Source organism: Mus musculus, chromosome 8 (genome assembly GCF_000001635.26).
Source record: "Mus musculus strain C57BL/6J chromosome 8, GRCm38.p6 C57BL/6J".
Classification (NCBI taxonomy): Eukaryota; Metazoa; Chordata; class Mammalia; order Rodentia; family Muridae; genus Mus; species Mus musculus.
Genome location: NC_000074.6, coordinates 25,202,907 through 25,218,329, shown reverse-complemented (window position 1 = coordinate 25,218,329; position 15,423 = coordinate 25,202,907). Strand labels below are relative to the sequence as shown.

Sequence of the window (15,423 nt, the reverse complement as noted above, 5' to 3'; positions counted from 1 at the left end):
TTTTGTTTTTTTTTTTTAAAGACAGGATCTCATGGTTTGTAGCCCAGGCCATCCTGGAACTCACTACATAGCCCAGGCTGCTCTTGAATTTGTGATAATCCTCCTGCCTCAGTCAGATAAACAACCGTTGTGAGACCAAAGCAGGAAAAATATACCTTGTAGGTTAAGAGTTCTGTTTGGAGTTAAAATTAAGTTTCTGTTTGCCCTGTTGGTTTGACCAATTTGTACCAAATGTGCTTGATTGCGTGGGAGTGAGAAGTATGTGGGCAGGAAATACATCAGGATGTTTGCTGGTCCGTGATTGGACCTCATGGGAAATTAGGTGAATTGTGGGGTCTGCCTTTTTTTAAGCCCCTGAAAAATGTGACCTGTAGCCATTTTCTGTAAACCCAGGCAAGGACCTGGCCAGAGTCCATCCATCCACCTGGCCAGTATGTAATTAAAGCTTGCTTCGAAATCAGCTTTAAATTGTGGTAGTGGTCTCATTCTCAGCTGGTTAGATTAAGACTTTAAGGGAGCCGGGCAATAGTGGCACACGCTTTAATCCCAGCACTCGGGAGGCAGAGGCAGGCAGAATTCTGAGTTCGAGGTCAGCTTGGTCTACAGAGTGAGCTCCAGGACAGCCAGGGCTAAACAGAGAAACCCTGTCTTAGAGAGAGAGAGAGAGAGAGAGAGAGAGAGAGAGAGAGAGAAGACTTTAAGGGAGAAAGTTGGTTATTTGGCTTGTTGTTTCAGAAGCTGTGGTCCACGCCAGCCCCATCGTGGCACTGTGGCACCTGGCAGAATTCCTGATAGAGGTGGCCCATTCACCTCAGGGCAACTGGCAAGCAAAGAGAAGCAACAGAGGACCAAGGTCTTCCCACTGTCTCCTCCAAGGCATCCCCCTCCCCCCCCCCCCAATATCCTGATTTCTTTCTTTAAGACTTATCTCTTAAAGGTCCTGTCACCTCTTAGGAGTGCTGTCAGCTGGTGACCAAGCCTTTAATGCGTGGGCCTTTGATGAATATTGGTGCTTAGTTGGGCAGTGATGGTATCTTCTCCCCTTGACCGAATTAAGTGCTCCAGTCGTCCTGCTCCTGGGTATACCTTGGCTGTGCCTGGATGAGCACCGGGATTTCCCCTTTCCTGCTCAGCTTCTTGGGGCACATTGTTCTGTGTGGGAAATGCTGTTACATTAATGTATTTCACACAGGATAGCTTATAAATTACATCTCTATTTGTTTATAGAATTGGGATCTGTTTCAATCAGCAGAATATAGCATAGGCTGGCAGAATTCTGTCATTTGTAAAATTTAGAATAAAAGAATGAAGGCACACACACACACTATACATATATATATGTATATATAGTTATATATATATAGTTTTATATATTTATAGTTATAGTTATATAGTTATTGCCTTATTTAGGGTTTTACTGCTGTGATCAATCACCATGACCAAGGTAACTCTTCTAAGGGCAACATTTAATTGGGGCTGGCTTACAGGTTCAGAGGTTTAGTCTATTATTATCAAGGTGGGAACATGGCAGTGTCCAGGCAGGCATGGTGCAGGAGGAGCTGAGAGTTCTACATCTTCATCTGCAGGCTGCTAGCAGAATACTGACTTCTAGGCAGCTAGGATGAGGATCTTAAGCCCACACCCACAGTGACACACCTACTCCAACAAGGCCACACCTTCTAATAGTGCCACTCCCTGGGCAGAGCATATACAAACCATCACAGTTATTAAAACATACTTTTAAGTTCTATGGAGTGATGTGTACCTATAATCCCAGCACTCAGGAAAAGGTGACAGGAAGATGGTGAGTTTGAGGCTAGCCTGAGCTACATAGTCTCAAAAAAGAAAGGTCTGGAATATAGCTCAGGGTACTTGCCTAGTACGCACAGGTCCTGTGTTTGCTCTTCAGCACAGGGGGGAGGGGTGGCGGGGGGGGGGAGGGAGGGAGCAAGGAGGAGGGCGGTAACTTTTGGAACAAAGAACGTTGTATAGGAAAGAATCCTTGCTGGCTGGAGGTGGCTCAGGAGGCAGAGGCAGTTCCAGGCCAGCCTGGTCTACAGATGGAATTCCAGGACAGCCAGTACAACAGAGAGAAACCCTGAAGAAAAGGATTCTTTGCCTTGTAAAATGATTCAGCTTGCTTTTTTAGGATGAGGTAGATGGGGGTGGGGGTTGCTCTTCTGTTACATATGCTAAGCATCCTTTAAGGGGAGTGAGGGGTGGGGTGGAGAAAGTTCTGCCAGCATCCATTCACAGCTTCCTGATAGGTGTGACATTTAAAGATGAATTTATTTATTATGTGTATGGTGCTCTGTCTGCTTGTACACCTGCAGGCCACAAGAGGGCAGCAGCAGATCTCATTACAGAGAGCTGTAAGCCACCGTGAGGTTGCTGGGGAATTGAACTCAGGACCTCTGGAAGAGCGGTTGGTGCTCTTAACCACTGAACCATCTCTCCAGCGCCCAACAGATGTGACTCTTAGCTGTGCAAGCTTTCGTAACTCTCTGTATTTCTTGAATGTCTCTGGGTGAATTTGAGGCCACTGAGTGCAGTGATCTTTAACAAATGTTCCTTTCAGGTAAAAACCTGGGTGGCCCTGTGAGATCTGGGGTGCATGCTTAGTTTAGCAGTCAGGGATTATGTTCATAACCGGTTTGAGCTGCCTCAGCCCTTTCATAAACAACAGAAAACATCCTTCCCAGGGTGTAGTCCGAGGTCTAACAGACTGTGCTAACAGACTGAGGGTGGACCAACCCCACTTCTGGTTCAGAGAGCCATCTCTTTCCTGTGTGCTCACAAGGTGGAGTCTGGGAGGGCTTCAAGGTCTCTCTTAGAGGACACCCATCCCCTGCTGAGTTTCCTAAGTACTAAAATCTGCCTCCTGGGATACATGAATACGCAGCACATAGAATAGATTGCATTTGTTCAGAATCTAATTAAAAACAAGTATTATCTGGCTAGGGATGTACTTGGTGGCAGAGCGAGAGATACTCAGTTCAGTCTCTAGAACAAAACGCAAACACACCAACATTCCACTTGGTGGCTGTCTAGGCTGTGTTCAAAGGACATAAAAAATGTTCCTGATGTTATTAAACTATAAATGATGAGACACGTGAGGAGCCAGTAGGAATAAGGGAATTTGTGGCATTTCATAAGATAATACAGCAAAAAGTCAACTAGTGCCGGGCAGTGATGGCACACGCCTTTAATCCCGCACTTGGGAAGCAGAGGCAGGCGGATATCTGAGTTTGAGGTCAGCCTGGTCTACAGAGTGAGTTCCAGGACAACAGCCAGGGCTACACAGAGAAACCCTGTCTTGAAAAGCAAAGCAATGGGGACTAGAGAGGTGGCTCAGCAGTTAAGAGCACTGACTGCTCTTCCAGAGGTCCTGAGTTCAAATCCCAGCAACCACATGGTGGCTCACAACCATCCATCATGAGATCTGACTCCTTCTTCTGAAGTGTTTGAAGTCAGCTACAGTGTACTTACATATAATAAATAAATAAATAAATAAATAAATTTTTAAAGATTTGTTTATTTATTTTATGAGTATGAGTACACTGTAGCTGTTATGAGCCTTCATGTGGTTGTTGGGAATTGAATTTAGGACCTCTGCTCACTCCGGTCAACCTCTCTCACTCCAGTCGGTCCAGCTCACTCTGGTCAACTCCAGTCGCTCAGTCCCTGCTCACAGTGGCCCAAAGATTTATTTATTATTATACATAAGTACACTGTAGCTGTCTTCAGACACACCAGAAGAGGGCGTCAGATCTCATTACAGTTGGTTGTGAGCCACCATGTGGTTGCTGGGACCTTTTGAACTCAGGACCTTCCAAAGAGCAGTCGGTGAGTGCTCTTACCCACTGAGCCATCTCTCCAGCCCCTAAATAAATCTTAAAAAAGCAAAGCAAAGCAAAGCAAAACAAAACAAAACAAAACGACAGCAAAGAGAACTATTTTAAAAAATACTTTGCTCCTGTGGGTACCGTTCTCAGATCCCTATCAATCACTGTAATAGACATTACATCCCTTCATGTATGGGTAGCACGTGTCAGTGCTTTCTGAATCCAGATGAGGATCCCCAGGGACTGGACAACGTGAGCGGCCATGTGTGTGCTATTGAACCAAGGAGCTATGGGAGAGCAGCCAGCACTCTTAGCCACTGAGCCATCTCATCTTCCCAGCCTCCAAACTTAAAAAAAAAAAAAAAAAAAAAAAAAACCTTTCGATGCAGAGACTGGGATCAGAGGTTAGAGCGCTTGCTTCCCAGAGTACTCTACTGTTCAGTCCTTGGCACCACAAACAAAGAACAAAATGTTTTCTACACGGAAGCCTGGGGATCCTCACGAACCGTTAGCCAGTGTCAAAACCAACAACAACGGCCATTAATCTGCAGAATGTGGCTTATTCTTTTATCTGTGGACTCAAACAGATGCTCACATTTATTATTTAGTATTTCCCAAGCTTACAAAGTCATACTGTTTCAAGGGTGTCTCCCCAAAGACATTAATATTGATTCATCAGGATCCAAATCCATTCTATCTGTAAGTCTTGGCCTTAAGTGGAACCTAAATATTGACCCCTCGCCCTTCAGATCCGTACCTGGCACCCAAAGTGGTCCTCTCTGCAGTAAGTTTCAGCTGACGAACAGCTCTCACCTCTAAGGAGTACAACGCATGGCTTATTCTGGAGCATTTATGAGTGACCTTGGTCAGGGGACACAGACCTCTGTTACCCCAAATTCTGTGTTCCGGCGTGGAAACGGTCCCGTGAAATTTTACAGTTTTACAGAACAAAGAAAGCAATAAGCCTAAGCAAGTTTCAAACACACCGGTGGGTATATCACAAAAGGAGGGTACACGGAGATGGGGCGGATGCTATCTGATGACATTCTTAGCTCTTGGGTCCGTGGAAGCTGCTGGTCTGCTAAGTTAACAGATTGACTCCAAAGAGGCTTTTTTATCTGTTTCAAAATGTTAGTTCTGACGAGAGAGGAGGGCAAGGAATTTAACCCGAGATAAGTCAAATTAGCCCCCTGGACCTGTAACATTCCAGTCTCTTCATGGTACTGAAATTCCGATCAACCCACCAGTCTCTGTAGACACAACCTCCTTTCAACCAGTCAAGCAAGCTTCCTTTCGGGAATTCCTTAGGCAGAGCATCCTCTCAGCCTTGTCCGGGGGATGAGCAGGGTTTGGGTGGTAGATTTGTCTCATGACTGAGGACTTGATATGGGAGTTTAGACAAGGGTGTGCCTCCAAGGGGGCTGTGCTGCTGGGATCCAGAGAACAGTCCCCAAGGGCTGTGGGCTGTCCTGCCTCAGGGGATTGGCCTGGCTGTGCTCTCCAACCTGTCTGGTTAAGTGACCTTTTCTCTTTCTCCTAAGTGCAGTCTTCACCCACACGACGGAGGTCTGCTCACCATCTGCAGAAGACAGAGATATTCTCTCTCTCTCCCCTCCTTCTCCCTCTTCAAGATAGGGTCTCTCTGTGTAGCCTTGGCTGTCCTGGAACTCATTCTGTAGACCAGGCTGGATTTAAACTCTGAGATCCCTGTCTCTGCCTCCTGAGGGCTAAGATTAAAGGCGAGGGTGCCATGCCCTGAAGAGAGGTTTTCTTCTTAACGGCTGTTTGTATTGGGTCTCTATCTCTACAATAAAAAATCTCACCAAAAAAAAAAAAAAAAAAAAAACAACTGGAGAGAAAAAGGTTTATATGGTTGACTGGCTCCAGGCCATCACTGAGGGAAGTCAGGGCAGGAAGTTAAAGCTTGAACCTGGAGTCAGAACTGAGGCAGAAGCCATAGAGGGATGCTGCTTTCTGGCTTGCTCCCTGTGGCTTGCTCCGTTTGCTTGCATATACAACCCAGGCCCACCTGCCACAGTGGGCTGGGCCCTCCCACATTAGTTGTCAATCAAGAAGATGCCCAAAGCGTGGTCTACAGGCCAATCTGATGGAGGCAATTCTCACTTGACTTCTTCCTAGATGACTCTCTATTGCATCTAGTTGGCAAAAACCTAACCAGCAGAGAGGCATGGCCCTACTAGTCAGAGCTGAGTCACTGGCCCCCTTCAGCTGCTGTGGAAAACTTTGTCTGGCGGTCCAAGGGTTGTTATCAATGTTTGAGCCAAGGCATGGTGGTTTTCTGTAAATGCAAAGTATAAGCGTGCGCCAGACACGTACACTGAAGTCTTCCCTGTCGTCATTACAATTAAACTTGTATGTGAGTGTTTAGGGTTGGTAGAGAAGGGGGAGTCGGAGGTTTGTGTTTCATGGTCTGTGGAGGAGATATCTTTTGACAGTTTTATCGAGTTTCCAGCAGCTAACATTTCTCATTTCCTTTGAGAAGACAGAGGAGGTCAGCATGACCCTCCCTCCCTCAATAAATCTATATTTTGCTTACTGACTTGAAGCCAGCTGGCCCACTCAGGAGCCACAAGTATCTCCTTTTTTTTACAAGTTGAATTTACTGTGACGCTAAAGCATCTCAAACTTCAGGCCCCCTCACTGTCGTGGGCCTTGGTGTGGTCCTGTCGCAGGATTTTCCCTGTCCAATTACATTAGTGCAGAGGAGGTTTGTGATTGGACAGGAAATCGGGAGGCGGAGCTAAGAGTTGCAGAGACAGGGAGTATGTGTGTGTGTGGGGGGGGGGGGTGGTGAGGGGGGAGGGTAGGAGGGGAAGGAAGATGGCTGCGGATGTGAACCCGCTTGGCGTTAACCGGCCACAAGTAGCTATGATTTCACAAGATTAGAAATACTGGGATAGGGCTGGAGAGATGGCTCAGCGGTTAAGAGCACTGACTGCTCTTCCAGAGGTCCTGAGTTCAATTCCCAGCAACCACATGGTGGCTCACAACCATCTGTAATGTGATCTGATGCCCTCTTCTGGTGTGTCTGAAGACAGCTACAGTATACTCATAAATAAAATAAATCTTAAAAAAAAAAGAAAGGAAGGAAGATTAGGATAAAGCTTTTTTTTTTTTTAAGATTTATTTATTCATTATATGTAAGTACACTGTAGCTGTCTGCAGACACTCCAGAAGAGGGAGTCAGATCTCCTTACGGATGGTTGTGAGCCACCATGTGGTTGCTGGGATTTGAACTCCAGACCTTCGGAAGAGCAGTCGGGTGCTCTTACCCACTGAGCCATCTCACCAGCCCCCAGGACAAAGCTTTTATCATTATCAATTGGCTCTAAAATTATTGTATTGGCATCTGGTAAATTGTGATCTTATTGACACATAAATCTAATTGGTTAATTAAGCTTTGAGAGTCTTGATTTTACCGGGTTACCGGGTAGTGTGATATGCAACCCTGAGGTTGGCGGTTCCATTTAGTTACTGGAAGGTGGGATCGCCAGCTACATGGGTTTATGGCAGAGGAAGTACTAGCTGTTCCCCGGACAGCTCCCGGGACAAGCAAGCCACAGGTGCTTCAGGGGGCTAGCTGGAGAGAGTTGATGGTGGCAGCAGGAGCGTGGTAAGGCCCCGCAGAGTGCTGGCAGGATCCATTTTTTAATATTTCCCGCAACAATCCTGACCCAGGGCTCATGGGTGCTTCCTGGTTTTCCTTTATCCCTGTGCATTTAGACAGCCTTGCCTCGAAGCCCTTGCTGGCTTCTAAGATCCCACCTATCCCTCCTCCTGGTATTTTGGTTACAGGCCTACAGTATCAGCTCCCTCTTTGCTTTGCTTTCTCAGAAGCTAGCCATAGAGAGGCATCCTGAGAGAGAAAGTGCCCACTGAGAGCATGGGAGGATGGGGCCTTTAGCATCTCTTGCATGAAGTGCATGTCTTATACCCTGGCCTGAAGTTTTGTCTTTGAGGACTACCCTTTGCATCCGTAGGCGTACCTGGGGTGGGTGGGGGTGGGGTCTTTTGTGTGGCATCTTGGGTCATGAGGCAAACACCTCCTTGGAATGAGGGTTCACACTTTGGTCTCCAGGCAGTTGATTGCATCAGACCATCATAGGCCAACTTCTCCATTGGCTCCACAGAGCACCAGAGGAGTACTCTGTGGGGGGTGAGCTCTTAATGCCCCTTCTTACCTCCCCAGCCTCAGCGTGCTACCCAAGATGCCTTTTTTTCCTTTCTTTCCTTTTTTTTTTTCTTGCAGTGCTAAACCTCAGCTGTGCTAGGCATGTATTCTAAGGCTGAGATACACCTCCCTCTTCCAAATTGGAAAATAAAACTCTTATTTTATTTTATTTATTTATTTTAAGTATATGACTGTCCTATCTGTATATACACCTGCATGCCAGAAGAGAGCATCAGATCCCATTACAGATGGTTGTGAGCCACCCTGTGGTTGCTGGGAATTGAACTTTGGGACCGCTGGAAGAACAAATGCTGTTCTTAACCACTGAGTCATCTCTCCAGTCTGAAAATAAAGCTTTTTAATGTTTATTTCTTTATCAGGTTTTCTACTGTAGCCCAGGCTGTCTTGGAATTCACTGTGAATTGACCTCATGCTCATGGGAATCCTCCTGCCTCAGCTTTCCAAGTGCTGGGATTACAGATAGGGATCTACCAGGCTTGGCTGAAATTTGAAGTTTAATCAGTCTAACACACTGTTCCTGGGTTGAGCTTGGCTGCATGTGGAGATGAGGAAGAGAGAAACTGACGCAAATATATATTTAACTTTGGGTTCTTTTGAAGTCCCTGCTCTGAAGGTTGAAAGGGTAGCCAATTTAACTTTTATCTCTGTTCTTTAGCTTCTCTCTCTCTCTCTCTCTCTCTCTCTCTCTCTCTCTCTTTCTCTCTCTCTCTTTTACAAAAGTCATAACAATGCTTAAGGAATACTGGAATACTGGACCATATTGTTCCCATTCACTTGCAGAGATGGGAATTAACTTTTCAAAAATTTGTTTTATTTGATGTGTATGAATGATTTGCTTGCATGAATGTATGTGCATAGTGTGTGTGTGTGTGTGTGTGCCTGATGCCTGTGAAGGCCAGAAGAATGTGCCAGATCCCCTAGAAACTAGAGTTGCCGACAGTTTTAAGCTGCCATGTGGCTGCTGGGACCCACACAGAGCCTTTGTAAGAACAACAAGTTCTCTTAACCATTGAGCCCTCTACAGCCCCAGAATTGCTTTTTTGTTTTTGTTTTTGTTTTTGTCTTTTTTTAAGAAACTTTTTTTTTTAAAGATTTATTTATTTTACTTGAGAGGCAGAGGCAGGTGAATTTCTGAGTTCAAGGCCAGCCTGGTCTACAGAGTGAGTTCCGGGACAGCCAGGGGTATTCAGAGAAACCCTGTCTCAAAAAAACTTAAAAAAAAAAAAAGATTTATTTATTTTATGTATGTGAGTACACACCTGAAGAGTGTGTCTGATTATAGATGGTTGTGAGCCACCATGTGGTTGCTGAGAATTGAACTCAGGACCTCTGGAAGAGTAGTCAGTGCTCTTAACCACTGAGCCATCTCTCCAGCCCCAGAACTGTTTTTTGTTTTTGTTTTTTTTTTTAAAAAAACAGTTCTTTATTCGGCAAACCCACATCTGAGAGGACAGTGGATTGACATCCTACAAGTCTGTCTTCCTCTAGTCTCCAGGTAGCATATTATCCAGGGAGAGGTGGGTGGGACAAAGACAGTCAATCACTCAGGAGCTCAGGCTTGCTCATCCAGTCCAGTTCTCAAGGACTTTTGTTCCATTGATGTCTTTTCTAATCATCCCTTGCTCCCTCTCTCCTTCTGTGGCTGTTTGCTTGGTCAAGTCATTTTGTGCTAGTAGCAACTTTGTATTCTTGCAGGGGCATATGGGCTGGGGGCTCAACTCAGAACAGTGTGTACACAGTGATCAATAACATATATGTTGCAGGATATTCAATCACACTGTAAACCCCAAGATTGTGTTATTTACTGAGAAAACCTGTTTCCAGTTGTGGTGTGGCTCAGCCTTGGCACACACTTCCGGCTGGAATACAGACACACACTTAGTTCATATCTTTAATCCCAAGCAATGAAGGTAAAGTTAGTTTGTTGAAGGAAGCAGCCATGTTTGAAAGTGATTGAGCGACAGACAAAGTGATGAATCAGAGAAAGATTTGAATAGTATATGCCCCACTCTCAGGAGAAGAGAAAGGAAAGGAACGAGAGAGAGAACATTTTACTGGGAGAGTTTTACATAGACATGTTGTGGAGAGAGAACAGCTAAACACAGGTGAAGAAGACAGAGGACAGGAGGGAGCCAGGTAATTAGAACAGATTGCCAGAGTTAGAGGCCAAGCAGAACAAATAACCAGAGGCCGAGTGAGAAGCCAGACTGAATCAGTCAGCATGGAGAGGAGTTTTGAGCCAGAACAGTTGAGTTGACCAGCCATCAAGAATTCAGAAAGAGGGGGCTGGCGAGATGGCTCAGGAGGTAATACTGCTGTTTTGAAGGTCCTGAGTTCAATTCCCAGCAACCACATGGTGGCTCACAACCACCCGTAATGAGATCTGACGCCCTCTTCTAGTGTGTCTGGAGTCAGCTACAGTGTACTTAATTATAATAATAAATAAATCTTTGGGCCTAAGCAAGTGGAGTTGACCGGAGCAAGCAGGGCCAAGTGGGCTGACTGGAGTGAGCAGGGTTGACCCGAGGGAGCAGAGGTCCTAAAAAATTCAGTTCCCAACAACTACATGAAGGCTCACAACCATCTCTACAGCTACAGTGTACTCACATACATATAATAAACACATAAATCTTAAAAAAAATCAGAAGGAGCTAAAAAGGGTGAGCTTATGCAGCAGCAAGTCTCAGAAGCTGAAAACATTCTAGGCCTAGATAAGATTGTACGGAGGCTAGAAGCTTTCAGGACTTGGTTTAGGTTAGCTGACTGAGGCAATAAGCCTCAGAGATAACAAATAAAACGGGAGAACAAAAGATACTTTTACACATATACATTCTTATTCCTTTTGCCAACATGGAGTACCAGTGTGTCTTCAATACAGAATATGAAAGTTCCCCAATCATAAAGTCCTGCGGCAGATTCACTCTCTAGCACTACACAACCAGCCAACCCCCATGATCTGTGATAAGGCTTGCCCCCTCAGACTGTGGGTTGATAGGGTAGGATCCAATCTGATAGTCCACGCTCAAGTGCTTGGCAGTTGTGTGACCCTCAGGTGTTCTGTTTGTTGGAACCGTTAGGGTCCCTGTTGAGATTTTCATGAACTTGAAGATTTTCACAAGTAGCCTTGGTGTTGCCCAGTCTGTTGTTTGCCTTTTGAGTTGAAGACACACATTTACAAGCCACACTTTGCATATGTAGCCCAATCAATCTGGGCTCTGATTTTTGTCTGTGGTTTCATTAATTACTTCCAACTTGGGCTGGCATCCTTCCTACGGAGTGCTGACAGATTCTGTTGCTTCTAGACTGCTCTCTCTCCATGGCTTGGTTTTTTATTATTTAGCCATCGAATCCATCTGGAATTTCTTTCGATACATACTCCGAGGTAAGAGTTTAAGCTGATCTTTTCCATTGCTGATCTGCATTCTCCGTGCTTCTGCTAAGCAACCATCCTTTTCTACGTTGTAATGTCTTAGTTTATAATAATGCTTTCATCTTGTAGGCTCCTTTCCAGAGCTTTCTACTGATGCAAGGAATAAAGATCTGCCTATTTTGGCATAAATCTCTTGTACTGGCTAGTTTTCTGTCCACTTGACACAAGCTAGAGTCATCAGAGAAGAGGGCACCTCAATTTAGAACAAGCTTCCAGAAGATCTGACTGCAGACCAGCCTGTAGGGCATTTTCTTCATTAGTAATTGATGGGGGAGGGCCTGATGTATTGTGGATAGAGCCATCCCTGGGCCGGTGGTGCTGGGTTCTATAAGAAAGGGGGCTGAGCAAACCCTCAGGGACAAGCCAGTAAACAGCATCCCTCCAGCCTCCAGGCTCCTGCCCTGCTTGGGTTCCTGTCCTGGATTCTTTTGATGATGAACAGTGATGTGGAAGTGTAAGGCGAATAAACCCCTTCCTCCCCAGGTTGTTTTGGTCATGGTGTTTCGTCACAGCAATAGTGACCCTAACTGATACATGTTTCATAATCCTTTCTCCTCTCCAGTATATGTTCATGTGGGTGTGTGCAGATGTGTATAGATACACCTGCACACACTTGCACATCTGTGTGATGGCCAGAGGCCCAGATCAAATCTCTCTCTCCATCATGCTTTCCTTGGTGAGGCAGGGTCTCTAACTGCATCTGCATCTCATTGACTTAGCTAAGCTGGGCTGGCTGCTCAAGGAGCTCAGGGATCCACCTGTGCCGCCCTCCTTCCTTGCCTCTTGCCCATTCAAATCATCTCAAGCAAATGCCTTCTTGTGACCAGGGGTGGGCAAAACGTGTTTTTGCTTTCTGCTGTTGTTTTAAAACCAGCCTGGACTTTCTGTTCCTTCCTCTGCAATCGTGTTCACAGAGGGAGTGCTGGGGTGATTTATACTCTGATAACTTCCCGAACAACAAGTCGGGTGAAAGAACAAAGTGACCACTGATTTGAATCTTGCTTCTGTGAGAGAAGCTATTATCTTCCCTAGGCAGCTTTGGGGAGAGAATGTACAATTTCTTGGGTCTCCCGGTCTTGACTCTCTTTAATCCAAGCCTCCAAGTTGATGCCAGAATGATCTATGGTCTTTCTAAATGGAGTCACGACTTCCTTGCTTCAAAGTGTGAGTACTCCTCTTTGCCTATTCAGGATGATTGGTCCTTCAGTTGCAGCGGATTTCATCTGTTTACACGAGGAAGAACAGTCACTGATATTGAAAGATTTCTTATAAGATTCAAGATTTGGGTGTTGCACAGAAGATGGGCAACAGGGCCTTCTAGAGCTCCCAGCTTTGCCCTTTGGTAAAGGGTAGACACTTAATGTTTGCTCCCCTTGGTCCAGGAGCAAGTTCTATGCAGGTCTATGTATGTAGAAAAATTGACCACAGAGAGGCCCCACCTTATCTGCCTCTCTTCTCTGACCTTGTCCTCATAGACAGTCTCACAGCCGCTATGCTACTAAATAATAGTTTGCTTGTTAAAAGAAGATCTGCCAGTACTCTTATTAAACAAGGAAGACTTTATTTAAGAAGGGCTGCTCCGAGCCAGGGATGGTACTTCATGCCAACAGAGGCAGGAGGATCTCTTTGGGTTCAAGGTCAGCCTGGTCTACAAAGTGGGTTCCAGGATAGCCAGGGGTATTATTATACAAAGAAACCCTTTCTGGGGGGACAAGCAGGGGAGGGGCACAACTCTGTTAGGATTTTGTAAAAGTGGAGAGATATGGTTTAACTCCAAATACAAAGACAAGTTAAGTATTTATAGGCAGGGATCTGTGTGTGTGTGTGTGTGTGTGTGTGTGTGTGTGTGAGAGAGAGAGAGAGAGAGAGAGAGAGAGAGAGAGAGAGAGAGAGAGATTGTGCTTGTGGACGAATGAAAAATTGCTAAAAGGAAGTTCTGGGGGCACAGGACAATTCCGGCTAAACCTACTGGACAAGATTCTTGCTGAAGGCAGGCCAGTGCGAGAGAATGAGGGTGGAGATTCTATCTAAACTGAACCTGCAGGATTCCCCCTAAGTCTAGATTGCAGAACAAAGATTCAAGCTCCAGGTTGAGGCATGCTGAGGCTTAGTGGAGCCTAAAAGCATTAGGACCAGCAGAGTCTCAGGCAGTCAGCATTTATTTGCTCAGTTTATTCTTATTTATTTATTTCAGTGTATGTCTGCTTTGCCTGCCCATATGTATGTATGTATACCCGAGAGCAGATGCTTGGTGCCCTTGTAGGCCAGTAGAAGCTCAAAGCTAGAGTTGAGAAGGGTTGTAAGTCGCCTTATAGGTGGCCGGAACTCAAACTGGGTCCCATGCAACATCAGTTAGTGCTTTCAACTGCTGAGCCATCTCTCTCCAACCCTTACTCGATTTTATTTAACCTTTATCAAAGAGACCCATTTTACAGACACTTCTGTAGCTTTGATTCACTGCAAAATACACATCTGACCTGGCCACCATTTGTGGAAATGCTTCAGTAAGAGATTTTTAGTTATGTTAGTGGGAATTGAACGAAGAGCCCCACTCATGTTTGAGTACCTGTTATACACACAGGGCTACATCTACAGGGAGTTATATTTTAGATTTTCATGTTATATTAATCTGTAACCTCTGGGAAGGGCAACAAGCAGTGGAAAAGAAAAAAAGGCTGGTTTCTCAGCTTAAGATCATTTCCAAAACAACTAGGATTCGGTTGACTACTTAGCTAGGTATATGCATTCTGTTCAGGGAAGCCAAGGATAGCAGCAATGTCATGGTCTGCCGTCTCTAGAATCAAAGGGAAATGGACTCATGAGACTTACTGGACTCCTGTAACACACACAGAAGGCCTTGGAATGAGATACTTTGTTGCTGTTTACTCTAAGCCCAGACTTGTACAAGATAGGTGGTTTAGACACTTGGGCATCTGTTTCTCTTGTCTCAAGCTGTTGCTGCCGGGAGTCAGGCTTTATCACTCAGGCCATCCCTGGAGCTGGTTCTGCCTTTTGCTCCTTCAAGACAGGGCTGCCTCAGAAGCTTAGCCAAACTTGGAAAGACAAATGGAGACTGGTATGTTCATTTTTATAATTTACTGAATGTCTATTGAGTGTGTTCTCTTGTCCCAGGTCTCTGCAGAAGCAAATATATATATATATATATAAACGTGACATGGTCTCTGGCCTTTGGAATTTTATGGTCCAAAAGTAGACATGTTGCCCATGTTCTGCTAAGTGTAGGGTGACCTTGTATCAGGAGACAGTCTTGGCTTATGTCTGTTGTTCTGGTGTCATTACTAACAATGCACCTTTTCACTTAGTTTTAGAACTAAGTGAGACAGAATGGTCTGTATGAATATTCATGTATAAAGGGGGTAGAAAGTGTAGATAGACCAGTTGGTTTCCCCGCAGTAGTCACTGAGTTGAGTGACGAGAGAAGTTTGACCAGCCAAGGCCAGAGGTCTTTCGGGGAAACTTGGAGTTCAGATGGGAGAAGAGGTGTATTTCAGGAACGCAGAAAACCCTGCAGGCAAAGAGAGAGTGAGTTCTGGAATTAAGAGCCATGGTCGACTTACGTTAAGTATTGTTTGCCAAGTCTGCCCTTTGACAATGCCCCGAGGCTGTCATTAGACTGTCTAGACACCCCTGTCCCTTTTCTCCTCTTCCTCTTGCTTCGGGGCTAGGAATGGAGTTCAGGGCCGGGAGCCCTGCTGGAGATGCTGCCCCTTCTGGGGTACATCCCCAGTGTGGACTTGTGTTTGTACCATCTCTTAGGTGTTCTTGGGCATATCAAGGTTATATCTGGGTCTCTGCTGCTGATGGTTTGGGAAGCAGGATTAACCAGGCAGAGAAAGCCCTGAGGGACAAACTGTAATTCCGAGAAGTTCTGGAGTGCAGGAGCTATGCAAGGCACACGAGGATCGGGAGGAGGG

General features: G+C 45.5%; 1 protein-coding gene across 6 annotated transcripts in view; it reads left to right on the top strand.

Moving 5' to 3' along the window:
- Tacc1 (transforming, acidic coiled-coil containing protein 1) overlaps nt 1–15,423 on the top strand; it is a 101,873-nt gene that overhangs the window by 38,095 nt on the left and 48,355 nt on the right. The window contains exon 1 of one of the 6 annotated variants that reach the window (XM_006509147.4): nt 12,508–12,652. The exons of the other annotated variants lie outside the window; for them this stretch is intronic. Coding sequence (XP_006509210.1) covers nt 12,624–12,652 — 29 coding nt within the window. The 5' untranslated portion in view covers nt 12,508–12,623. Of the gene's footprint in view, nt 1–12,507; nt 12,653–15,423 lie in introns of those variants that run through there. 6 annotated transcript variants of the gene reach the window in all.